Source organism: Trichosurus vulpecula, chromosome 4 (assembly GCF_011100635.1).
Source record: "Trichosurus vulpecula isolate mTriVul1 chromosome 4, mTriVul1.pri, whole genome shotgun sequence".
NCBI classification, from domain to species: Eukaryota; Metazoa; Chordata; class Mammalia; order Diprotodontia; family Phalangeridae; genus Trichosurus; species Trichosurus vulpecula.
This window is the reverse complement of record NC_050576.1, coordinates 212,671,948-212,699,563: the sequence shown is the minus strand read 5'-3', so window position 1 is coordinate 212,699,563 and position 27,616 is coordinate 212,671,948. Positions and strand designations below refer to the sequence as shown.

Sequence of the window (27,616 nt, the reverse complement as noted above, 5' to 3'; positions counted from 1 at the left end):
TTTGTAACTTCGATGTAAACTCTTCAAGGGTCAGGACTATATCTATTTTTGTACACCAAAATACCTACAGGTTTACCATTACTTTAAAAAAAGAGAGAACAAGAAACAAAATTGTTGACACCTATTGTGCCAGATAAACAGAATTATTCTTCATTTGTTCCTTGTATATATTTTGTATAATCTACTCAAATTATCAAAAGCAGGGATGATAGAATTTTATTTCAAGCCTACCACAACTCTACATAAAAAGTAGATGCTTAATCAATGTTCATTTTAACAAAGTTGTGGAATAGTATAAAGAATAAATTAGAGAATGTAAAGAGTAGTAAGGAAGCTTAAGGATGCACAGATGAAACACCAAAGACGAAAGACCAGAAAGATGAAAGACCAAAAAGTCCGGAGTTCAAACAACCTGCCAAAGGCCACAAAACTTAGGTTAGTGGTAGATTTCTTACTAGATAGGTTCTCCTATCTTTCAGGCCAATGTCCTTTCTACTGTATCACGTAGCAACAATAGATAACTTTACTGGCTTTAAATTATCAGCACTTAATCTCAAATTTTCAATTCTTCATGCACCACCCTATGTTCCATGCCTTGTAGTCATCCATGGCTTGTGTAATACCACTATTAAACAGTTCTAGGATCCAACTGATTTGAGTATTTCCTGCAATATTAAAGATCACGATCCATCTCTGCTTGCCCAACCTCTGCAACTATTGCCTCCATCCTCTCCTAAGTTCAATGCTAGGATGCACCCAATATGGCAGAGGCCTTCTTGCTTTCTCCTAATATCCAAACGATACCACCAATTAGGATATCTACCCCTTATTCTTAATCATGTGACCAATCCATCTTTTTATTGCAAATACATTTTTCTGATGACATCCTTTATTCTGTTCTTCATTTCTTATATAGTCTACTCAAATCTACTAAGTGCCTCCTCAATATTTCACTCCTTCAGAGACTGCTATATTTCATGCCTTATGGCAAAAGGTAAGATACTGGTGTTATTTATTACTGGAAGAAATTTAGAGTTACCAAGGGAGTTTTGCAATTTCCTTAAGACAATCTAGCTGCTCTCCTTTTCCTACTTAGTTTCATCTATTGTTACTAGTCCTAGACATATATACTGATTGGCAAGCTCTACAAGTTATACATCTAAATGTTTATCTTAACCTGGGCAATACACCTTCTTCATCCACTCAGTTTTTCTTGTGTGGATAGTAAGGTCAAACCCTTTTGAGTCGTTATGGATCTCTTCCAGGAGGCAGCAGCTAGATTTGACCAAGTATAGACCAAGGAAATCCATGCTGGGGGCAAAACAATTGTGGGGGCACTGAGAGATTGATTCACAAAGAGAATTTGAAAGAGAATGGGGGAAAAATGACAAAACTATGGGAAAAAAATCTCATGCCTCATTAATGCATAAAATAAAGTGGTCTCAGAAAATACCACCACCAACTAGCAAAATATATAACTTTCCCATCTACATAAAATTATTATGAAAATAAGTTATAACACACATAAAGGGCACCTTCAAGGAGGATCTTAATAAGGAAAAGGCAGGCTTTCACAAGATACATTTCACAAGGGATCAAATCACTACCAACACACAATTCCCTCTCTGAAAGATCACTAAAGGATACGTGATTCTACTGCTTTTTGATTATTTAAAAACAAAACAAAAAGCAATGATACATTTGATTTGGTTGAGCAAAACGACTTTAAGGTTGTCTTCCAACAGGATGGCTCTCATTCACTCATCAAAATTATTCAAGATTGTTTAAAAGATCTAACAACAAAGATAATCTTCAACAGATTTCTAACCCTAAAAATCAGGTGAGGCAAAGACGTTTGAAAAAATAATGGAGAAATTCAAGTTGAACAGAGATTTTTCAGGGTAGCTAGGTGGTGGAATAAATAAAGCACGAGTCCTAGAGTCAGGAGACATAAGTTCAAATCCAGCCTCAGACACTTACTAGTTGTGTGACCCACTTAATCACAAGTGCCTCCAAAAAAAGAAAAAAAGAGAGGGATTTTCTATGAATGGTGGGATCTTCCAACCACTCAACAAGGGCCTACTATGTGCCAAGCATGATACAGAAACAAAATGAAACGTCTAATTGCAAAGGACATTGTGCTATTTTCAAGCAAACTCCAGAACACTAAAACTAAGAATTGTTAATTCAGTCAGATTTTATTTTCACTTTATTTTAGACAGACTGGACCCATGCACATTTCACAGATTCTTACCTTTTGCTTTGGGGTTTGTAGAGCTCTTAGGATGCAATAATAACTTGTCTTTACACAGATACAAAAGATGAAAAGCATTCAATGTGCTTCCACACAATAATGGCAAAAATTCTAAATAATTCACATAGTTTTAAAAAACACCTACCAAAAGGGCATTTAGGGTGCAATTTTAAGTTTTATATTTTATTTTGTAAAACATATAAAATCCTTTAAATTTACTATGGCCATCAATATGGACCACCATTACAAAATTAAAAGTGTGTTATTTGATGCTACATAGAAAACAGACTATTCAGCATAGTACCTACGTGAATATAAAGAGCAACTTAACTAAAAATTGTGAAGTTTTGTATTGCCCTATTAGAAAACAATTCAAAAAAATCAGTATCTACATTTTAGGAACAAATTTCTCTTTCTAAAAACAGGAGACAAAGTTTTTATGAAAAATGAATTTAAATTTAAAATATTAGCTGGCATATAACATGAATTCTTTACTAGTTTCTCTCTTCTACAATCCAACAGCCTATAACATGTTTTTTTTTAATTTCACAAATGGTCATCATAAATTAATTTATAGCTGCTTAGCTTCCTTAAGCCTACATGAATCACACAATCCCAAAAGGTCTGAATTTACCTATTCGGTTGAAGTTTTTAAATTTTCACTTGCTTTGTGAAGGGTTGGTTTATTTTTTGGTTTTATAAGAAAGTGTCATTTTTGGAAAATGTCCATTAGTTTATTTTTACTTTCTAAATATATCCTTATTTGAAAATTTGAAAATATTTTCATATAATATGTTAATATGACAAAAAAAAATTAGAGTATAAACCTTAATTTAAACTAATTTGTAGAAAATGTTCCCTCCGAAGCAGATAAAAAAAAGGGGGGATGATGGAGGGGAGGGCAGATGGGGGTGGAGGTAATCAAAAACAAACACTTTCAAAAAGGGACACGGTCAAGGGAGAAAATTCAATAAAGGGGGATGGGTTGGAAAGGAGCAAAATATAGTTAGTCTTCCACCACATGAGTATGGTGGAAGGGTTATACCTAATGATACACATGTGGCCTATGTTGAATTGCTTGACTTCTTAGGGAGGGTGGGTGGGAAGGGAAGAGGGAAGAGAATTTGGAACTCAAAGTTTTAAAAACAGTTGTTCAAAAACAAAAAAAAAAAAAGTTTTTGCATGCAACTAGAAAATAAGATATACAGGCAATGGGGCGTAGAAATTTATCTTGCCCTACAAGAAAGGAAGGGAAAAGGGGATGGGAGAGGAGTGGGGTGACAGAAGGGAGGGCTGACTGGGGAACAGGGCAACCAGAATATACGCCATCTTGGAGTGGGGGGGAGGGTAGAAATGGGGAGAAAATTTGTAATTGAAACTCTTGTGAAAATCAATGCTGAAAACTAAATATATTAAATTAAAAAAAAAAGTAGAAAGAGCAAAAAAATAATAATAAAAATAAAAATAAAAAAAAGAAAATTTTCCCTCCAAAATATTTTAAGTTTTGAGCAACCAATCTACTATATAATCAATAAACCACATGAAGAATGGAAGGTGAAAATATTGGGCTGGATTTGTTAACAGTTATGTTACTGGGGCTCCATGTGTTCTCCATTTTAATTGTCCCTCCCAGCCTCTTCCATTCCCCTTAGTGGTTTCAAGCAAACTATAGTGGTCATTGTGTTGGACTACTACTATTTTAGACATTAATTCTCTCTTTGCTCTCTGCCCCTTGAGGTGCCTTTAAGCACAATATCTCGTACCTTGCAACTCCAAAACAAGTAGAATCATAGGATTTTAAAACTAAAAGAAACTTTATAAATGAAGGGCAACCCAAGGCAATGAAACTTTTGTGGAAAGTATCAAAGAGGAGCAGTTTACTAAATAAAAGATTTTATTTGCCCTTAATTACCCTCCAGGGTAATGGAGAAGAAAGAACACAGAAATGGGAGATTTGGGACAAGACAAAAACTTTAACCACTTCAAAAATTTGTTTTGGGTCAGCCTTGTTTACTTGCAGCTTTCTTTAGAGATGAATGTGCATGGAGAGGAAACATTCAAAACTTAACAATTTGCCTTTTTACTAATTACATCTCTCTCTCTCTCTCTCTCTCTCTCTCTCTCACACACACACACACACACACACAGAAACTAGGAACATAAAAATGATTAACCATACTTTTCTTGCCATTTGTAATGACATAATTACATACCTAAAATGAAAAGTTTATTCCTATCTTTTCCTATGCTTCCATTTTTGGCCACTATTGGTTTCTGCTACTGCTTTAGCTAAATAAATGTGGAGATTGAGCTAGGAACACCTTTGTCACTTAATTTTTCCCCCTCCAAAAGAAAAAAGCCAGAGTATACAAAATGGTTAGCTATAAAACCACCATTAAAAATCTGCATAGCCCTTGCAAATCAGAAATTATTTAACTTTACAACAATACAAATGATAATTATACATTATACCACAACTTTGAGTCAAAAAGGAAAATGCAACTTTACATCAAAGCCTCTTATACAAAAACAAAACTACATTGTTATTCAGACTACATGTACACTGGAATATACTTACATAATGAGTCTTCTGTTTAGAAACCAGTATTTCCTCCGACTTCTGTCATATCCAATAGGTTCGTGTCGAATATATGGTTTATTTTTTTGGATTTCAGCAACACAGTCAGTTACACCAGGTACCTTGTGTGCCACACAGACCTCACACTGCCATTCATCCTCTGGTACCTCCTCAAGAGGTGGTTTCACACACTCTAAATGGTATACTGCTGAGCAAGTTTCACAGCAAAGCAAATCCCCAAGTTTGTGACAAACCCTACAGTGGTCATCATACTGTATTACCCCTTCAGACATCAATTCTTCACGAGCAATGTTCGTCGTAAGAAACTGATCCACTAAAAACTGCAGAACTTTGATTTTATTTTGTACTGGTCCATAAGGATAGTCCTCTGCTTCTTGATAAGGAAGAACATGATGGTACTCCTTGTCACTCTCACAATATACCCGCAGAACCTCTGGCCATGTCATTCCATCTATAAAATATAGTGTGGAATTAACACTATCTTTCAGGTCAGCAGGTCCAAAGGTAGTATTTGAGGTGTCTTCTTCTCGTAAAACTGCTTTCAAAAGCACTACATGCATCTCTGCCATAAGAGTACACTGCTCTTGACTTACAAGAGCAGCACAGAAGTCCTCAAAACGAAAAGGAGATAAGCGTAAAACGGTGCCAAAGTTCCGCAGGACTTCATAGATGGCTATAACATTCATTATATGCTCATTGGGCACCATTAAGTCCTCAGAGGATTTAGGAAATTCAAGAGGTGGGATATCTTTTTCTTCCAATATCGGAGAACGAGGGCGATGTACTCTCTGTCTTCTTCTACCTATAAAAAAAATTGGTATAGTTACGAATCAATTTATTATATATTTCCTACTACCTAGGGATCTTCCATCTTCCTAAGTCGTAACACTGAAAACAAATCAGCTTTCTATTTTCTAGTAACTTCAACATTATAAGTGAGGGAATTTATTATCTTAACTTTTAAAAAACTAATTATTAAAAATCCAAATTCAGAATTTACAGATTCCAAAACTGAAATAAAAATTCAGGTAAATGCTGCTAAGCAGGCAGGTCTTTTGCAGTCCATCTTTATTTTCCCCGGCTTCTAGTGCCTTCCCTCTATTATTACTTTCCATCTACACTGTATAAATCTTCATGTACATAGTTGTTTGCATTTATCTCTCCCAATAAACTGAGGGACAGTCTTTTGCTTTCCTTTGTCTCCTCAGTCCTGAGCATAGTGCCTGGCACATAGTAATGAAATGACTCAGTTAATATGAAAAAAACAAGGCTTACAAAGTTAAGGTCATAATTACTTTTAAATGAAAAATATAAATTATTTCCTGCACAAACAAATAGATTAAGAGACAGTCTTCTATGAAAGGATTGATGTTCAGTAAGTGAGACTATTCCTCCATCAATCACAAAGTATGTAGGAGAAAAGTCCTCATTTGATAAAAACTGCCGGGAAAATTGGAAAGCCATCTGGTAGAAACTGGGCTCAGACCAACCCCACACACCATTTCCTACGATACATTCTAAATGGATGTGGGACCTTACTATTAAAGACCATACGACAAAAAAAGTGGAGTAGATCATATACCTCTCAACTCTTTGGGTAAGAGAAGTATTCTTAACCAATCAAGAGATAGAGGCAATTACAAAAGATAAAATAGATAACTTTGATTATGTGAAACCAAAAAGCTTCAGTACAGATAAAATTAATTTACTTCAAATAAGGAAGAAAATGGTCGAATGAGAAAAAAAATCTTTCCATAATATTTCTCTGATAAGGGTCTAGTATCATGTGTGTGCAAGGGAGGTGGAGGTACACATACACACACACACACACACACACACACACACACACACCCCCCCCACACACATACACTTATATATCTATATATGACTAATAGCCATTTTTTAGTAGATAGGATATGAATAGTTATCAAAAGAAAATTTCCGAAGTATTTACAACTACATGAAAGAATGATCCAAGTCACGATTAATAGGAGGAATACAAATCAAAACAAAATTCTGAGGTTCTACTGCATAACCTGCAAACTGGCAAAAATAACAAAAAATGTCAATAGTCAATGCTGGAGGGGTTGTGGGATGACATACAAATCAATACATTGTTGGTAGAACTATGAAATGCTCCAACCATTTTGGAAAGTAATTTTTAATTATGCAAATAAAGCAGCTAAAATGTCTAAACACTTTGAACTAGAGATTCAATCACTGGGTTTATATCTCAATTAATCTCATTAATAAAAAGAAAGTCCCCATATATACTAAAATATTTATAGCAGCATTTTTTGTGATCGCTAAGAATTGGAAACAAAGACTGGAAAATTGCTAAACAAATTGTGGTATATGAATGAAATGAAATACTACTTTGTTGTAAGAAATCAAGTATATGATGAATACAGAGAAGCATGGAAAGACCTACATTAATTAATGCAGAGTGAAGTAAACAGAACCTCTCCCCGCCAAAAAAATCAATATACAGAATAACTACAGCAATGTAAATGGAAAGAATAACCACACATCAAAAAAATAAATAAATAAAAAGCGAATATAACAAAATTATAAAGATCAAGCAGGACTCTAACGAAGAACGATAAGAAGACTCTTCCAGACTACTCTTTTGTATGAGTGGGAGATCCACAAGTATTGTACATTGTATATGCTTTCAATTTTTTTCAATGTATTGATAAGTCATGCTGTTTTTTTCCTCCTCTTCTTTTTCTTTTCTTTAAAAAATGCTATTTGGTATACTGGGTAGCTCTCTGAAAGGTCTAAGGGAGGGATAACGGGGAAAATTTTCAAGAATTTTTCATTTTTATATATGCTATATATATTTATAGTTTTGTGTATATGTATATATACATATAGTTATCTACAAGGTTGTCTATTTTACTGCAGAGATGTATTACATTCCTTTTGATAAAGGTTGGACACATAATTACAATTCTAGAAGAGATGTGGATGAGAAGTTCAAGAGAGAAAATTTAGGTAAAGATCAGGTAATAAAACCTGCAACTAAATCTTGGTCAAAAAACCAAAGAGGCTGCACAGAGAAAACAAATCCTTTATGGTACTATTTAAACACATTCTTCCTCAACAGAGGTAAATGTTCTTTCTTCTGAAAAATAAAATCTTTAGAAGCTTGATAACCATTCAATCATACCAGAACTTTCTCTTCTCTGGGATAAATAAACCTAGCCCTTTCAACTTTTCCTTTTTCCTTATAGAGATCTTGTTTTCAAAACCTCTAATCATTTTTGTGGCTCTCTTCTAAACAAACTATTCCTAAAGTTAAAATTATGACATTTTACACATAATAATACAACACATGAGGAAATGAACAAATTCACATAGGAACATAACAGCAATTCTTTAAAGTATTTTTTCCTCTACCAACTAAAAAACTTTCCCCTCCCGCCCCCAATGACAACTATAAACACAAATGTTTTCCAAGGAAATCACACCTCACTTTATAAAGGGTAGACTAACAACCTGATATTTCCATTATAACAAGAAAGCTAGATTTAAAGGACCTACGTTGGAATCCTGACTTCACCACTGTGTGGCAAACCTTGACCGATTGAAACAATTTTCTTTATCTGTGAAACGAGAGTGTTGGGACTTCCCTCTCTAACTAATGATTTTAAATCAGTACAGACAAAAAAAAAGCCATTTATTTCAACTCTTTCATTTGATAGATGAAAAACTGAGGCCTGGAAAAATTAAATGACTCACCCCAGGTCACGCAGCTAGAAGCTGACATAAGAGTATAAACCCAGGCCCTTTGACTCTACATCTAGCATTTTTTTTTTCACTATACCATACCATACTGGCCCAGCTCATAAACTATTAATTATATTTCATGCACAATCACAAGAAATCACTCAACCCTACTCCTAAAGCCCACTCCCCTCTAATAAATAAATAAAAACCTTTTTCCTCCTTTGTCTCCTGGTATACTACACTACAGGTTCTCCTCCCACCTTTACTTAAGACTATTCTTCCCCTGCTCTTCAACTGGATATATCCCAAGACTCGGTCTTCAATGCTCCTATTTTGTCTGCATTCCTACATTCATGGCTTCAATGCTTAGTATAAAAGAAAGAATGCTAGATTTCTAGTCAAAGGATCTGTTTTAAGGTTCTGACTCTCTTTGTGAGCTTTGGCTAAGTCACTTTAATTTCCGAGTTGCCTGAGCTATAAAATAAAAGGGTTGTACTGGATGATTTCTAAGGTACATGACAGCTTTAATTCAACTCTATACAGAATACTCACAAATTTTCATCTCTAATCTCTTTCCTGAACACCAGTCCATCATCTCCAACTGTCTACTAGGCATTTCCATGTGGATATCCTGCCATCATATTTTCCCCCAAACTACTTTCTTCCATTTCTGTAAATGATTTTGTCATTTTTCCAATCACATAAATCAATAATCATATATCAAATAGGTACTTTTTATGTGTCAGACATGATACAAAGCACTCCAGATACAAATATAAAATAAAGCAGATTCTGCCCTTAAAGAGCACATATTCTATGGAAATTGAATTCTAGCCTCAAATCCTAGCAAATCATCTTCATATCTAGTTATGTGCCAAGCCCCACAAATTCAGAAAGTAGTACAGTGCTTTATAAACCAAAAGACTCGAGCTACGAGGGTAAGAATTCATTATTTAACAAAATCATCTGGTAAAGAGGAGACTGGCAAAGATGGCACTGTAAGAGGAAGCAATACAGTTCAGCTCTCCTCTACACTATCCCAACAAAGCAATAACACCAAAGTAGCAAATGGGAAATCTGAGAAAAAACTAGTCAGTCATTTCTCCAGGATAGTTCAGCCTAGAGAAATAGCTAGAGAAGGCCCAGCAGAAAGGTTTCTGGCAGCCCACAGACTTGGTTCCTGCAGCAACTGAATTTAACAGAAAGACGGAGAGAAGTGGGTACGGATCAAGGTACTGTTCAGGGAGCTGGAACAGGTGCCATCCAGCAGCTGTGCTAGTCAGCTCCCAGAGCTGAGCGTCAGATCCAGCAAGAACTGAGAAGGGAAACTGTGTCTAGAAGTAATGACTAGGAGCTAAGACCTGGTCTGAGGTACAGTACTAGAAAAGGAGCAAGAACAGAACCAGCAGCAGCTGTGTGGCACTAAATTCGAAGTAGGTTCCCCAGTCCAGCCTACAGCTCCTGAATTGCAGCAATCAACTGAGTTGCCATGGAAGGGAGATCAGACTAAGAGTCTGCAGACACGTTGCTCTTAACCTACAGAGCTTTCCTGTTAGCTCACAGCATCTATTGGAGCTCCAAAAGGCACAAGTTGTGTCTCCAAGATCCAAACCAGGATGAAGAGTTTGCAGAGTTCAGAGCAAAAGGTCAGTTACAGACACCACTTTAGATGCACTGAAGGTTTGAGTTCCCCAGTCTAAGATGTTCCTGAGATGCTTAAAGAACAGAATACTCCAAGAAATGATCAGTGGGACTCCAGAGAAGACAAATGAGGCCCAGCCAAAGCCCCCGACAACCCCTCCAGGCAACTGAGTACACTAAGCCTGGACCCAACCTGGAAAGTAAGGCTGGAAGAATAAGTGAAGAAAGTTAAAAAAGAATACCACACAGGAGTATTACGGTGACAGGACTCAGGATACAAATGCAGATGAAAAGAATGACTCCAAAATATGTACAAGCAAAATCTCAAAGAAAAATACATCTTGGTTAAAAAGTCCAACTAGAATTCCGAAGAAATAAAGCAAGACTTGGGGGGTGGAGGGGATGAGGGGGTGTTTGGGCTCAAAACGACTTTAACAATTACATGAAAACACTACAGGAAAGAAGTGGAAAAGGAGAGCACCAGAGGGTGAAAAAATTTTTTTAAAAAAAATTAAAGCTAGAAAAAATTTTGGAAAGAGAAGAAACAGTTTGGCATAAGAGGTATAAAATCTTTCCCAAGCAACAGGTTTCTTGAAAATCAGAATAGACCAATGACTCCAAGAGAAAACAATATTAAAACAAAGTCAAGACAATAAATATAAGGTATCTCATGTAAAAAAATAACCTATTTGGAAAACATCAAAGAGAGATTATTTAATGATCTATGGGTTGTTAAGCTGATTTTTTGTTAATTGTTAACCTAAAAGCCAATCCTAAATAGTCTAAACACCTTATTTAAAGAAATCAAAAAGAAAGCTGTCAATATCTTTAAGAAGCAGAGGGCAAAACAGAAATAGAAAAAATCTACCAAAAACCTCATGAAAGAAATAAAATAAAAACTCCCAGAAGCATTACAGCCAAAATTTAGGGCTTTCAGATCAAAGAAAAAATACTACCAGCATCCAGAAAAAAAAGAATTCAAGTACCAAAGGGTCAGGATCATACATGATTTAGAAAATTACAGATCCATTACAAAAAGAATGCAAAATGAAAATAGAAGAATTCACCAATCACCTCCTAAAAGAAACCCCAAAATTAAAACTCCCCAAAATGTCATAACCCAAATCCAGAGCTTCCATGTGAAAAGCAAAAATACTCTAAGTAGCCAGAAAGAAAGAATTCAAGTGCTGAGACGCCAGTCAGGATCACACAAAACTTGGCAGTTAATAAAAGAGTGAAGTTTGGACCATGATCTTCCAAAAGGCAAGGGATATAGGCCTACAGTCAAAAACAACTTAACCTATGAAAAGTGAGTACAATCTTTCAATGGGGGAAAAAAAGTATTTTTAATGAAACAGAGAACTTCTTGGTAAGAAGATCAGTGCTGCATAGAAACTCTGAAATATTATCAAGCAGAAAAGATTATACAAAGATGAAATGTTTACTTTCTAAGAAGGGGAAATTATATGTGTTCCCTTAGAACCTTAATGTCATAATAAGAAAAGGCCTGAATTTTGCCATGTTTTAATGATCTTCAGAAAGGAAAGGATAGGGAAAAGAAATTCACTAGGAAAGTAAGGATAAGAGAATTTATCTCATATAATTCCAGTTTCAAAAGTAGAAGACCATACTATGAACAAGTAAAAGGTAAATGGAGTAGGCATCACTTGAAGGCCACTTTCATTTGAATTGGTCAAAGGAAGGCAGAACAGAAAAAAATATTTAAAAATATATTCAACTGACCAGGATAACAAGAGAAAGCAGACGGAAAATTAAAAAAAAAAAAAAAAAAAAGGACAGATTCAGGGAGGGATTAATCGTAAACAAGGCAAACTCCTATGGATAGCAGATCAGAAAGAAGAGTTTAAAGGAAAAGAAAAGGTAAAAACTTAGAATGGTGTGGAGGGGAGGGGAGGAGCACATGTTTTGTGTGCATGTGTGTGCATGCATGCCTCTGTGGGGGGTGGGGGTGGTAAGAGCTAAGGAGAGCAGGGAAAAGGAAGAAGACTGCTTCAAGAGTAGAGCACACTTTTCTCATCACCTTCAATGTAAAAAGTGGGGAAATCAAAGACAGGAAAAACCATAAGAGAACAGGATGGAGGGAGATAAACAATAATTGTAACTGTAAGTGTGAATGAGATGAACTCACCCATAAAATGGTAGAAGATAACAGGATGTCTTGAATACATTATTTACAAGAAACATACTTGGAATATAAAGATTTATGCAGAGATAAAATAAGGGTCTAGAACAAAATCTATTATACTTCAGCTGAACAAAAAAAAAGAGCTAATAACCATGATTTCAGACAAGGCAACAACAAAAAAAGATAATTAAAAGAAATAAACATGGAAACTACATTATGCTGAAAGGTATCATAGACCATGAATTAATAGAAATAACATGTTTATGTGTGTGTATGTGTGTGTGTGTGCACACACCCATTAACTGAATGCCATACCATTTAAATGCTAAAAATGAGTTACGGGGAAAATTAGGAAGGAAAACTATACTGGTAGAGGATCCCTTTCAGAAAGCAGACAAAAAATAAAATAAACAAGTTAAGGACATGTACAGAATTTTTGAAAAGTCAGATATGATGGATTTCTGACAATTGCTGAGAAGAAACAGAAAGGAATACACACACATATACACACATGTATACACACACTTATTTTTTTTCAGCTGTACATGGCACTTTTACCAAAAAAATGACCATGTATTCTTACAAGCATATGCAAAAATATTAAATACATCCTCTGTTGTTCTCAACGCAATAAAAATTATATTCAAGGGCCACTGAGGAAAGGATTCAAAATTATATGGAAACCAAATAACTTATCCTAAAGAATGTTTGGGTCAAAGAACAAATCATAGAAACAATAAATAGTTTCATCAAAGATAATGACAACAATGAGAAAACATACCAAAATTTTTGGGATGCAGCCAAAGCAGTCCTTAGCGGAAAATTCTTATCTCTAAACACTTTCATCAATAAAAGAGAGAAAGAACAGATCAATGAATTGGGCATCCAACTAAAATATCAACAATTTTTTTAAAAACCTAATCAACACTAAAATAGAAATTCTGAAAATCAAAGGAGATATTAATAAAATTGACAGTTAAAACAACTAGGAGCTGTTTTTTCCCCCAGAGGGAAAATGAATAAAATAGATATGATATTAACTAATTTGATTAAATAAAGGAAAGAGAAAGATCAAATTATCAGTATAAAAACTAAAAAAAAAATTACACAAGAAATGAAGAAACAAAGGAAATTAATAGAAAGTATTTACCAAAGTATATGCCAACAAAACTGTCAACTTAAATGAAATGGATATTTAGAAAAACATCATATGCCCGTGTTAACAGAATAAGAAATAAGAGAACTGAAATAACACAATCTTGGAAAAAGAAACTGAACGAGCCATAAATTAACTATCAAAGGAATAAAACCTCAGGACTAGATGAATATACAAGCAAATTCTATCAAATATTCAAAGAATGATTAATTCCAATTTACATTAACTTCACAATAACAGCAAAAGGGATCCAAATTCCTTCGTCACAAACACCTAAACCAGGAAGTCAAAATAGAGAAAACTAAAGACCAACATCCTTAATGAATACTGATTCAAATTTTTAGCAAACAAATTACAGTAACATGTCACAAAGATCATATGCTATGAACAGGTTGGAGTTATACTAGAAATGCAGGTTTGGTTCAATATATAAACATACTAAACCATATCAATAACAATAATAAAAAATAATAATTTTATCTATAGATGCAGATAAAGGTTTTGACAAATCATGTTATTGATTTCTATTTAAAAACACTAGAAAATATAGGAATACATGGACCTTTCCTTCATAAGGTAAACAGTATCTACCTGAAACTAAGAATCAACATTATATGCAACAGAGATAAAGCAGAGGCTTTCCAGTAAGATCAAGGGTAAAGCAAGGCTGTCCATCATCACCACTACTATATATACATATATATATATATATATTTATTTATGATAGCACTATAAATACCAGCTATAGCAATAAGAAAAAATAAATAAAAAGATGCAGAAAGGAAACAAAATTACATTGCTCTCTGGAGACAATATGATTTGGAGAATCAAATAACATGACTGAAAAAATAACTTCAGAAAAAATTGCAGGACACAAAATATATCCACATAAATCTTTAGCATTTTTTTATATTACCAACAAGTCCCAGCAGGGAAAAAACAAAAAGAGAAACTCTCCTTAAAACAAACATATAATGTATAAAATACTTGGGAATCTACCAACCTACCAACAAGAAGCCTCTCTTCCCCCTCTACCAGCCATCCTGAAAGAAAAAAGCAGGATCACGTGCATCTGGCAGGCCCAGAAAGAACCCAGATTTAAGTCCGCCCTCTTCAGATTACACTTCCAACACTACATCCTCTCCTTTCCATCAGGCCTTAGGGAAAAGAACACTAAGACCATCCTGAATCAAGCAGACCCAAGGCTGAACACAGATCCAGAACCAGGCAAGACCACCAATTAGAGAAGCCAGCCAGAGATTAACTTCCCAAGGAAGGAATAAACCCAGACCCAGTCTAGCACCCTATGCAACATGCCTTGAAGATGGTGAGCTTCTGTCCCCATCTGCCACCTTTTATGATTCTTTCTGATTCTTCTGCTAATGTCTCTATTACCTGTAAGAATTCCTCAGAGGCTATTTAGGAGAAAATTATCCTCTGCTTCCTTCCTCATAATCTCTCATAATCATGCCTCTCAATCCAGCATCACCCATGTCCCAGCACACCTCTGCCCAAAACTTCCATTGTGCCTTCTGGAATTCTCATTCCATAGAAAATTAACTGTCTTTCAACCTGTAAGCTCTTTAATAATCCTTTAATCTACTGGTCCTCTCCAAGATGCAGATCTCCACTGCTGACACCACATCCCTTTCTATTCTCTCCAGCACAGACTGTACCTTCCCTCATACTCCCAACACACTGGTTGTGAAAGCGGAACTGAAATATTTCTTGCTCCCAATTGTCATTTCCAGATTTTCCCTTTGCCGTCTTCGCCTGGTAATCTTTCCTCTTTTGATGTCCACACAGTTAAAATATTCCATGCAATTCAAAATTAAGCTGTGTAATAATTCTCAGGTCATTCTCACTGCTTTCTCAATTAATTCAGCACTTGGTTCATCATCTTCTCCTCCCCAACTCCTCCTAGTAGGAGAATTTAATGTTTATTTAGATGCTCCCTTAAATGCCCCAATCTCTCATTTCATCAACTTCCTTAAGTTCCATGGATTACTCCTTCATTCTACCTCAGTCACACACAGGGCTGGTCACACATTACTATCCCACTTTCCTAATACTGTAATGAGTCAGCTAAGTGATACAGTAGATAGAGCACCAGGCCTGAAGTCAAGAAGACCGGAATTCAAATCCAGCCCCAGACATCTTCTAGCTGTGTCCCTGGACAAGTTACTTAACCTATCTGCCTTAGTTTCTGCATCTATAAAACAGGGATGATAATAGCACCTACTTTCTAGCCTTGTTGTGAGGATCAAAACAGACAATAATTGTAAAGTGTTTAGTTAGCACGGTGCCTGACAAATATAAATGTTATCTATTATTATTATTAATTAGAAATTGATATTCCCCCATCTGTCCATAGACTCTCCTTTCCCTACATTTCTCCCAATTATTCATCTCTCTTAAATCTGTATGTGCCATCAACACTGCCAATCCCTCTACCCCTCAGTACTTTCTTAGACCATTACCCTCTCTGGCTTCACTCTGCTCCAACCTCAGCCCAATAGTTACTACCATTTCAACTCTACACTTTCCTCCAACCTTGAACCTCTAACTTAATGCCATTATTCTCTTGTCAAACCACAGATTACTCCCTTCATGAACTTCATCCACGAGGTACTGAACAAAGCTAGAAGAAATTCCACAACCACATAACTTCATGTTATCCAGTCTCACCTAGGTCCTCCTAACTGCTGCAAGGCACTCCTTTTAATCCTCCCTCATTGAATACTTACTTCCCAAAGAAGCTACTCCAAACCATACTACTATGCTATAAAAACTGACATGGGGATAGTTGCAGAAAAACCTGGGAAGACTTATATGTACTCATGCAAAGTGAAGTGAGCAGAACCAGGAAAACAATGTATACAGTAATAGCAATATTGTAACAACGATCAACTGTGAAAGACATAGCTACTTTGCCCAATACAATGATTCGCAATACCAAAGGACTCATGATAAAAAAATGTTTCAGAGAGAGAACTGATGAAGTCTAAGTACAGAGTGAAGCACGTTATTTTTCACTTTCTTTTTCTCGCCTTTTTTTGTTGCAACATGGCTAATATAGAAATGTTTTGCATAACTTCGCATGCATAATGATAGCATACTGTTTATCCTTTCCATGGGTGGGGAGAGCCTGGGAGGGTGTTTTGAACTCAAAATTTTAAAAAATGAATATTAAAAAGATTTTTCAAGCTACTCCAAACCCTCTTCTCCCTCCTCAAGCCCCCCACACCCACTCCTCTACCCTTTCAGTTAGGGACTTTGGTTTGTTTTGTTCTGATTAATATATGGGGAAAAGTTAGCCCATTCAACATATTCTCTCTTTTCTCCCATTTCTTCCATCTCAAAACCACTTGAGATCATCTCCCACTTTCTTCTTTCCCCCAGTCTCTGACAACAAGGGAACTGCCAAGGCCAGTTAGCCACTCTACATGTGCATATGATCTCCTCCCCTCCCATCTTCTCCAGTAAACTGCACCTTCATTCATCCCCTTCCTATCACCTGGTTGCTTCCCTACTGCCTTTCAACACACCTCCAGGTTTCTCTCATCCTTTAAAAAAACAAAAGAAAACCTTTACTAGACCCTACAATTCTGTGTTCATCTTAAAAAATCTCTTCTTTCTCAAACTACTTTAAAAAACTTTCTTTTTTTTAAAGCCTCCACTTCCTCTCCTTTCACGTACTCCTCAACACTACAGTATGGCTTTCCACCTCATCATTCCACTGAAACTATTCTCTCCAAAGTTACCAATCACTTCTTAGATTCCAAATTTGAAGGTTTTTTTCTCATTCCTAATCTTTCTCTATCTATCTGCATTAATACCCTCCCCTCCAAGATAATCATTCTTCACTGGGTTTTCATGACACCACTTTACTGGTTCTTCTACCTGAGCATTCCTTTTCAGTCCATTTTGCTGGCTCTTCGTTATTATCACGTCCCATAACTATGGGTGTCCCCCAAGGTTCTATCCCTAGCCCTGTGTTCTTCACCCTCTGTACAATCATGATAACCTCATCAACTCCCATAGAGTTTTTTACTTCCAAGCTAATGACTCCAAGATCTATATATTCAGCCCCATTCTCACCGCCAAAGTTTCAGTCCTGTATAACCAAATGCCTACTGAATATTTCAAACTAGATGATTCCTGAGACATTAAACAAAACATTTTTAAAACTTAACTCATTATCTTTCCTCCTAAAACCTCCCCTCTTCCAAATTTCCCTATTTCTGTCTAAAGCATCACCATCCTTCCAGTGACTTCCACATTTACAATAAATTTGGCATGGTTCTTGACTATTTGCTTTTCCAAAGCCCACATATTCAAATAATGCCAAAACCTGCTATCTACCCTCACAATATCTCAAATCTTTTTTTTTTTAATCAAGGAAATGTTTATGTTTGTTACTAGTTTTCTAATTCTTTTTTCTCCTTAACAGTATTTTTTTTCCAATTACATGTAAAGATAGTTTTCGACATTCATTTCTGTAAAATTTTGAGTTCCAAATTTTTCTCCCTCCCTCCATGTAGGAATAATCTTGCTAGCAGCTACTGTGGCTGTATAAAACCAACAACAACTAGCACACAGAAGCCGGTTAACACAGGTTCTTTTGATCTGCTTTACTAAGGAAAGTGATGTTAAGGAGTTAACAATCTCCCTTCAATCACACATACATATATATAATTCACTTAGTTCAGGAGGAAAAGCCAGCAGCCTGAACTTCAGAATAAATACAAACAAATTACAAACATACACAATATAAACAGACCAGATCACAATTCATTGTTACCAGAAAAGCATCAACATCTGGGTTTACAAGCCGGGGGCTCTTAAAACGGCTGCCCAGAGTCCCACCCCACTCTTCCAGTGACTGAGAGCCCTAAGGGAAGACACTAACCTCTTGAGTTTATATATTCTGTTCAGGGTCAAAGAGCATCACAACATGCTACTCACCCACGTGACCTAAAAGCATCACAAACATGGGACTTAAACCCATGTGGCCTAGCTTTCTCTTAAGGCAAGGAGATCATCAAAGACTCCTGATTTAATCGAAGAGGCAAAGGCCAGACTCTTCAAGTGCACTTGATTAAATAGGTGCTAAAAGAGAAAACAGTAAAAGAGAGTCCCACCTTAATTACCAAAACATTCCATCCCCTTCCCCCTCCCCAAGATAGCAAGCAGTTGATATAGGTATACATGTACAATCATGTTAAACATATTTCCACATTAGTCTCGTTGTGAAAGAATCAGAATTAAAGGAAAAAACCATGAGAAAGGAAAAAAAAGTGAAAATAGTATGCTTTGATCTGCATTCAGACTACAATTATTTCTCTGGAAGTAGTCAGTATTTTTCATCACTGAGTCTTTTGGAATTGTCTTGGATCAATGTATTGCTGAGCAGAGCTAAGTCTATCATAGTTAATCATCACACAATGCTGATGTTGTTGTGTATAATGTTCTCCTTGTTCTGCTCACTTCACTCAGCATTAGTTCATGTAAGTCTTTCCAGGTTTTTCTGAAATCCACCTGCTCATGCTTTCTTATAGAACAATAGTATTGCATTACATTCATATGCCACAACTCGTTCAGCCATTCCCCAACTGATGGGCAACCCCTCAATTTCCAATTCTATGACCCTACAAAAAGAGCTGTTATAAATATTTTTAAATATGTGGTTCCTTTTCCCTTTTTTATAATCTCTTTGGGATCTAGACCTATTAGTGGTATTGCTGGATCAAAGGGTATGCACAGTTTTATAGCCCTTTGAACATAGTTCCAAACTGCTCTCCAGAATAGCTGCATCAGTTCACAACTCCACCAACAATACATTAGTGCTCTAATTTTCCCACATCTTCTCCAACATTTATCATTTTCCTTTTCTGTCACATTAGCCAATCTGATAGGTGTGTGGTGATACCTCAGAGTTCTTTTAATTTGCATTTCTCTAATCAAGAGTGATTACGAGCATTTTTATATGATTATAGATAGTTTTAATTTCTTCCTCTGAAAACTGCCAGTTCATATCCTTTGACCATTTATCTACCTCAAATCTACTACCCTCTCTCCATACACACAGCTACAACCTAAGTTCAGGCCCTCATCATCTTTCATCTAGGTTATTGCAACAGCTTCCTAACTGGTCACTCTACCTCAAATCTTTTCCCCCTCTAGTCAGCACTATATACTGCTGTTAAACTAATTTTCCTTAAGTACAATTATGACCATGTGACTCTACCAAGCCTCAATTCACAGGCTTCTCATTGTCTCCAGGATGAAACATAAACTCATGTTTAGCTTTTAAAGCCCTATGCAACTGGCTCCAACTTATCTTTCTAGACTCACTGGGCATTACTAGCCTTCCCACACTGAAATCCAACCAAAGTGGCCTTTTCTTTGTTCCTCATTCAAGACACTCTATCTTCTGCCTCCTTGCCTTTGCACTGACAGTTTCCTCAAGTCTGAACTGCACTCCCTCCATATGCTCCACCTCCTAGGAATCCTTCTCTTCCTTTAATACTCAGCTATAAGTTTTTCCTGATCTCCTCAACTGCTAGTTATAGTTGTACTGTATGTATTTTTATATGTATTTATTATCTATCCCATTAAAATGTTAGCATATTATTAGTGGAAATTGTTTCATTCTTTGAACTTGCATCCCCAGAGCCAAATACAATGCCTGGCACATAGCAGGTGTTTAACAAATACATGCTGTTTGAAATTGAGACATGTACCTGCATCATATGAATACAACTACAAAACAATATTTTTACAGGAAACAGACCTAAATAATTAGAGAAATGGTAAATGCTCACGGATAGGGCAGGCATATGTAATAAAAATGTCAATATTACATTAATTAATCTATTCATTGAGGGTCATACCAATAAAACTATCAAAGGATTGCTTTATATAACTAGGAAAAATGGGAACAAAGTTTATGTAGAGGAACAAAAAGTCAAGAATCTCAAGGGTAGGTATAATACAAAGTGGCCAAGAAGGAGACCTAGCAGTACTAGATGGCAAACTGTATTACAAATTAGTAATTATTGAAACAATTTGGTGAGTTTAAAATAGGTGTAAGCTGATCAGAAAACAAACTGGGTATACTACATAACAAAGACACCTAAATGAATCTAGTATCCTAATGGTTAGATAAACCCAAAGACTCCAGAAACTGAGAAAAGTACTCAGTATTCAACAAAAACTGGATAGGAATCTGGGAGAAATTATGTATAATCCAACATCTTATACCACATACCAAGATAAACTCCAAATAGATAAATGATATAAACCTTAAATGGTTACATAATAAACAAATAAGAGAAGCAAAGAAATTACCTTTCAGATGTATGGATGGATAGAGGAAAAATTCATGACCAAACAAAGGCTAGAGAGCATTACAGAAAATAAAATGGGCCAATTTGATTACATAAAATTTATAAGTTTCTGTACAACCCAAGCAGCTAAACTTAGAAAGGAAACAATTAACTAGGGAAGAAAATCTGAGGCAAATTTCTCTGATAAAAGTCTTACATCCAAGATACATAAAGAACTGATTGAAATTTATCCAAATAAAAACCATTCTCCAATAAACAAAGAATATTAACAGCTAGTTTTCAAAGGAAGAAATCCATACTATCAATAAGAAGAAAATAAAAGTTCCAAAATACTAATAATTTTGAGGTTCCACATCCCACCTATGACATAAGCAAAGATAAGAAAATGATAATTGTTCAAAGAGCTGTGAGGAAAACTGACACACTAATACAAGGTTGCTGATGATGTGAATTGGTCCAGGTGTTCTGGAAAACAATTTGGAGCCATGTCCAAAAAGTTACTAAACTGTGCACATAGATACCATTTGACATAGCAAAACCACTATGGATTTATACCCAAAAAGATCAAGAAGAAAAGGGACCTATACATACAAAAATATTTATAGTAGCTCTTTTTTTGGTGACAAAGGTCTAGAAACTAAGGTAATGTCCATCAACTGTATTAACCCATACAATTTACACATCAATGCCTAAATAATGTATGTTATATGAATACAATGAATATTAATGTGCTGTAAGAAAAGATGAAATGAATGGTGTTGGAGAAACTTGTTAAAGGACTTGCCATGAACTGAAGCAAAATTAGAACAGCAATTTACAAAATAACATTATAAAGGAAAACAATTTTGAAAGACTGATGAATTTTGACCAACCATAATTACCAAGGAGTGATGATAAAGCATGTTACCACCTATACACACGATGTAGAATAAGATATACCTTTTTGGACGTGGACCATGTAGAAATTTGTTTTGCCTGACAATGGACATTTATTACAAAGACTTTGGGATTTTTTTTCCTCCTTTCCCCCCACAGATGAATGGTAAGGAGAGAGTGGCAAAAAAACAAACAAACAAAAAGCAACACTAAAGTATTTTTTTAAATGCACAGAAAGGAACAAAAGGTCAGAAAGACAGACAATTAAGGCAGCATTCACATATTTAATTTAGAATCTGAAGTTTCACATATAATCTTCTGTTATAATATAAAAAATGAAATGCTCATTTTAATGTTTCTTAAATTTGGAGTCTTTCTCTATACTACTTATATCCACCATTTTCTTCTCTACCATTGCTGTCACTCTAATTCAGGCCCTTATCACCTCATGTTCATACTATCTAACAGTCTCCTCATTGTTTTCCCTAATTCCAATAAATTCTTAACACTGGTGACATGTCAATCTTCTTCAACATCACTCTCTTCCCCCATCCTTTCATCCATGGTCATTTTCAATGGGCCCCCCAATGTCAAGTGGGCAAATTCCAAACTTCTAATATACAAGGCCCCTCTATGATCTAGCCCCTGTTTCATTCTGGCTGCTTTCCTGCTGCCTTAAAAACATGCCCATGTCTTGGTCACCACTTTCATAAACCCCTTACTTGACTGGTCCATAACCACTAGCTAACATCCTATATTTCTCCTCCCTTTCGCAGCAGCTATAATGATACAGAGGACGGAGTGTTGGGCCTGGAGTCAGAAAGATGAATTCAAATCCAGCCTTAGACATTTACAAGCTATGTTTGAGCAGGTCGCTTAACCTTTTGTCAAGTTTCCTTAACTGTAAAACGGGGATAATAATAGCACCCACTGCCCAGGGTTGTTGAGGATGAAATAAGATAGAAGATATCTGAAAAGCACTTAGCACAGTGCCCGTCAAATAGCAGGCACTTTCCTCCTTCCCTTCCTTTCTTCTTTTCTGCCTGGCTAAAATCCATGAAAAGGCCATTTACAACAAGGGCCACCACTTCCTTTCCTCACTCTCTTCTTAATTCTCTTCGGTATGGCTTCCAGCCTCATCATTCCACCAAAACTAATCTCTCCAAAGTTAACAATAATCTCTAAATTGCCAGATCTAATGCCTTTTTCTCAACCCACATCGTTCTTGACCACTCATTAGCCTTTCATACTGCTAATACTTTTTGCTCCTTAAGACTATCTTCTATGTTTTCAAGACACCGCTGCATCATGGTTCTCTTCGTACCTGACTATTCCTTAGGTTTTTTGTTTTTTTTTTTTGTTTGCTTCTTTTGCTGGATTTGCATCCAAGTCTCACTCACTAACTCTGGATGTGCTCCTGAGGTTCTGTACTGGATCCTCTTCTCTGGGTAATCTTATCTGCCCTCATGGATTAAGGTATCATTCTTCCCCAACCTTCCCCTCTTCTTTACTTCCCCATTACTGTTGTCAACTTCATCTTCCTAAAGCTCTTAACTGAAAACCACAAGTCTGAGACATTACATTGCAACTAGATTTATTACAAGAGAAATGAACATGCACATGGAATCCAAACAGAACCTTGCATATTTATGAAATTGTGACAGAGGAGAAACCGAAATCTCCACCTAAATGGGAGTGGCAGGAGAAGAGAAATCATGAATAATTAAGATGGCAAAAGCAGCATTCTTTTCCTTGGGAACTGCTAGTCTGTGAAGAAATGATGGTCTGTTTATCTACAAAGGTCCCAGCTGCACAAGCAGTTTTCCAGCCTAGCGAAGACGGACTGGTGACTGTGTTGACTCCCAAGGACACACAGAGAGTCCAGGTTGAGGTGCAAACAATAAATTGGGGTGGGGGGGGGGCGCAGGGTTATCCTTGAACTGTTCACTGCATACTCTGCGTCCAGTGTTTCTGGAAAATATAGCAACTCAAAAAGACAAGTTCTGGGGAAACCTTAATAAAGCACAGGCCTGACCATGTCAATCTCTTATATTCAATAAACTCCAATGGCTCCCTGTCACCTCCAAGATCAAAGATAAAATACTCTTTTTGGCTTTTTAAAGTCTTTCATAACCTAGCTCATCCCTACCTTTCCATTCTTCTTACACCTTACTTACAACCTCAATTCCAGAAGACTGATGATGAAGCATGCTATCTACTGACCTAGAGAGGTGATGGACAAGGAGCAGAATGAGACATACATTTTAGCTATGGCCAAAGTAGAATTTTAGTTTTCCTTGACTATGCAAATTTGTTACAAGGATTTGGTTCTTCTTTTTTCTCTTTTTTCAACTGCAGATGGGTGAGAGAGGAAGGAATAAGATAATGAAAAGAATGACAGAAAGAAAAAGAAAAGGTCATTGACATATTTCTTAAAGGTAAAGAATAGAAGACCAGAAAAGAAAAAGAAGACCAGAAAAGCAAGGAAAGCTGCACATAATAAAGCTCTGCAAGTTTATAGGCAATTCTCCTCTTACACGATCTATCTACACACACTCTCTCTCTCTCTCTCTCTCTCTCTCTCTCTGTTTTGAAATGCCCACTTTATTTGATGTTTGCTAAGTTCAAGAGAAAAAAAATAAAAGAAACGATTAAAAAAACAACTCCCATATCCAAGGGGGTAAGAAAGGAACTGTGTGAAGATCAATAGCCAAAATTACTGGCTATTTTCTTATACAACTCCACAATAAAAGGTTCTGATTTTCAGTGATGTTTTAAATCAGTCAACAAAATGAGTTTTACAGCAATTCATACCAAGTGGCCAAGATTTCAGTAGCAAGATTATATAATATGTTCAAACAAGATCAGATTTGAGTTAGCACAAGCTGAATCTCAAGGTGGGTGATATCTACCACCATAACTGTGATTTGGCATAGACACAAATGAGCTGTTATTGTTCTGCTTACTATATTTGAATGTGAAGGTTTAACTTAAAGTTAAAAACCTCCCTTTGGAAGTTAAAAGTACCATAATATATATTTCTCAGTGTCATTCATTTTAGTAAATACAATTTTTAAAAAGAAAAACCTGCAACTTTTCAAAAAAATTAAAAAACAGTTATCATAGCCTGAAATTTTCAACATTTAAATTTTTTAATTTTTTTTCTTTAATTTGTAGGTAAAATAATATCCCTTTGTGATACATAAATACACAAATAGTTTAAAGAAAAAATACAATTCTGGAGCAGCTGAAACTAGTACAAGAAACATTTTGAGTAGAAGAAATACAGAAACAAAGCAAAAAAACCAAAATCAAAAAATATGATACACTGTATCAGTGGGATTTACAAGCACTGTTACTGATGTTAAGACCTCTGTGTACTTTGTATGAATGTTTTAGTATGAATCCTAATAAAATGAAATGACATCATGCAGAAGACAGACAATTTAAGAATTTTTCTAGAGAAAATTATTTTATAAATTTTATAAATTGCTTTAATCAAAAAAGCAACTTTTTAAAAAATGTGACATTGCTGCTTGCAATAAAAGGTTGCTTATAGAAATTCTAAGTGTAAAAAGCCTCATTAGACACAATAAATATTGGTGCCAACTGGAGCCATCAATATCGATGAGATATTGCTGGTAAAGGATATGAAATGAAATTTCAATGGTTTCACTTTTAGTAATATCAGGAAGGAGAATTGGCTATATGTCTGAAGACCTCTATGATCAATTAAATGAGATACTAAATCTTCCCATTGTGCACAGCAAGTAGTTGAAGAAATAAATGTAGTCAAGAAGCTCATTTGATTCCCTGTGTTACAAATTGCTAAAAATGATATTAGGGAAGATTTTTACATTGCAATTATTAATGGTAATGCCCCATCAAGAGAAACTGTAAAGTATAATAATATGAAATAGTATAATATGGGAAAATTAAATTGTATCATATTATACTTGGCAATGACAGAGCTTGACTGATGGCTGGAAAAAACGAAAGTCCACAAGTACTAGTTGAAAATATGACCCTTCACACAATTTGGATATAATGCACACCTTGCAACAACCTGTATCAAAAAATATGAGGATAACTACATGTAGTTTATCAAATTGTAATGATAAATTTGATTATCAAATTTATTAAAACACACATACAACTATAATACAATAAAACTGGTTTCCTTTATAATGTTATATTTTTATCTTACACACTTAAAAACATTATTCTGAGAAAAGGTCCATCAGTCTGCCAAAGGGATTCATGATACAAAAAAGTTTAAGAACCCTTACATTAAAAGGAAGATTCTTTGCAAAATTTTGTGCCAATATAGTAGCAGAAAACAGGTTATTTCTATATTACTATAAAACATACTGGCTTTCTCAACTCAAGTACTCCAATGGATGGTTGAGGTAAAACTATACCATTTTTCTTAATGACCATAATGAAGATGAAACAATTTCGTTTTATAACAAAATTTCCTCGTAAAACTTGCATACAAGGAAAAAAAATTTTCTTATCTGGGTATTATAAATAAATCAATGCCAAGTCCTCAAATTCATCTAGGATACAAAAAGAGTTACTGCATTTATTTCAAAAAGAAAGTTGGCTCTATGGATAATAAATTTATAAAATAATATTTTGATGTTTCCTAATTTTTAAAGTGCCTTCCTTATAAGTAAAATAGAAGAAAATAAAGACCTAATCACCTCTCTGGTCTACAAAAACAGTATGTATTTTGCTTTCAAGACCTAAATAATTCTAAATATGATAAATAAGATCATTTGCCATGGACAAATATAACACATCTGGTCATACTTCATTTCAGAAAGAATGGTTATTGTGTTGGGATAGTATGTTGAAAAATATCTAAACATGAAAACTTTATTATAATTTAGCTAGATTAGAGTTCTCTGGTTTGTCAAAGAAAATATTACAAAATCTTAAAACTTTTATTTCTGTGAAATGGGTTTTTACCGTTCCAAATTAGTAGTTTGAAAAAGAACCACAAGTATCAATATCATCAATGATACCATTCTTTGAGAAACTGTACTTATTAGCCCACCCATGATATTAATATTATGGTTATTTTTATAAGTTAGAAATATCAAAGTCTGTTTGTTTTCTACATCTATCAACAATGTCCTTGATTAGTATGTAGATGACCCACTCTGTCAATAAATATTTATTAAGAACCTGCTATGCGCCAGGCACTGTGCTAATGGCTGGTGATACTCCCACCAAAAAAAGGCCAAAAAAAAAGTCCTCAAGGAGCTCATAGTCTAATGGGGGTGACAACAAGCAAATAAATATGTACAAGCAAGCTATATACAGAACTCAAGAAAGAGAAAGCATTAAAATTAAGAAAGACTGTAAAAGACTTCCTGTAGAAAGAAGATGGGATTTTAGTTGGGACTTAGAACTTCTCTCATATTTTATACAGATGAGAGGGTACGCATATAGGGTGGTAGTATTTGGTGGTTTTTAGAACACTTTTCCTAGTACTAATAAAAATTCCCTCTCTTCCCCTGCTTTTGGCATTTGTCCCTTACTCACATACCCTCAAAGAAGAGAATAGATGTGAAATATAATTCATTAAGGAGATGCATGATACAAAGAGATGAGTTGGGAATGCAGAGATGCAATGACTGACAAGCGGAAAACCAGAGTATGTTCTCCTGGTATCCACATGTTAGAAAAAAGCAAGGAAGGCCTCCAACCTAACATGCTGGGTGGACCTCCTGTGGCGAATTTAAGAAAGGACATGGATAAACAAGGTCCACACAAGACAAGTAGGCATGGATAGTGTGTAACCAACATCACTGGAGGCAATTTCCCATGTGATGAGACCACAAATCCATTT

The 27,616-nt window shown here is 35.4% G+C and overlaps 1 protein-coding gene across 1 annotated transcript in view; it reads right to left on the bottom strand.

The window, feature by feature from the left end:
* The window catches only part of BPTF (bromodomain PHD finger transcription factor), a 192,208-nt gene that overhangs the window by 117,900 nt on the left and 46,692 nt on the right, over nt 1–27,616 (bottom strand). The window contains exon 2 of the mRNA XM_036758225.1: nt 4,833–5,655. Within this exon, the coding sequence (XP_036614120.1) occupies nt 4,833–5,655 (823 nt within the window). The remainder of the gene's footprint in view (nt 1–4,832; nt 5,656–27,616) is intronic.